This window comes from Morus notabilis, unplaced genomic scaffold (genome assembly GCF_000414095.1).
Source record: "Morus notabilis unplaced genomic scaffold, ASM41409v2 Scaffold825, whole genome shotgun sequence".
NCBI classification, from domain to species: Eukaryota; Viridiplantae; Streptophyta; class Magnoliopsida; order Rosales; family Moraceae; genus Morus; species Morus notabilis.
Genome location: NW_010358062.1, coordinates 348394 through 349070, shown reverse-complemented (window position 1 = coordinate 349070; position 677 = coordinate 348394). Strand labels below are relative to the sequence as shown.

The following is a 677-nucleotide window of genomic DNA, read 5'->3' as shown; positions in this document are numbered from 1 at the left end:
CTTTCCCTTTGTTCATCCCCACACCAGGCCAACCAAACCCTTCACATCTCTCTCTACACAACAAAATAATATTTTCCCATCATTTTGAAGAACACCCATTTTCCTTTACATGGAGGAAAGTCCCAAGAAAATGAGATTTTCCCTGCAGAAACCCTCCTCCAACCCCGACCAAGTTCCTCTATTTTCCAGCAAACCAAACAGGCCAAGTTCACCAACTAATTATTCTTCAGATCAACTGATGATCATGACGAGTTCTCATCAGATCAAGTCCGACAAACATAATAATCATGTTGGAGATCTGGTGATGATGAGGGAGCAAAAGGATCAGTGTAGTGGAGGTGACAGAATGAAGAGACACCGCGAAGAGGTCGCCGGCCGGGTGGTGGTGCCGGATAGATGGGGCAAGGAGGAACTGATGAAGGATTGGATAGACTACTCGTCGTTCGACAAGGTTTTAGTGCCAAGTGGGGTCAGATCGGCCCGCGAAGCTCTTGTTATGGAGGCGCCACGACGTCAGGCCACCGGTAGTAGTTCTCCGGCCTCTCAACGTCTGAGGATGGAGAGGAGGTGTTATTAAATGGTCATGATCCTGAGTTTCTGTTGTTTCTTCATGTTTTCTTTAAATAGTTAGATATATATATATATATATATATATATATATATATATGGCAAGATCA

At 44.3% G+C, this 677-nt stretch overlaps 1 protein-coding gene across 1 annotated transcript; it reads left to right on the top strand.

Annotated features, from left to right (window-relative positions):
* The first annotated feature begins 6 nt into the window (after positions 1-6).
* Positions 7-632, top strand: LOC21405156 (protein BIC2). Its single transcript, XM_010091520.2, has one exon. It carries the CDS (start codon positions 110-112, stop codon positions 575-577), a length of 468 nt encoding a protein of 155 aa, XP_010089822.1. The 5' UTR covers positions 7-109; the 3' UTR covers positions 578-632.
* Positions 633-677: the final 45 nt, after the last annotated feature.

Bases quoted from the DNA above. Each gene is read 5' to 3' on its own strand.
- LOC21405156 (XM_010091520.2), top strand. From the start codon at position 110: ATGGAGGAAAGTCCCAAGAAAATGAGATTTTCCCTGCAGAAACCCTCC.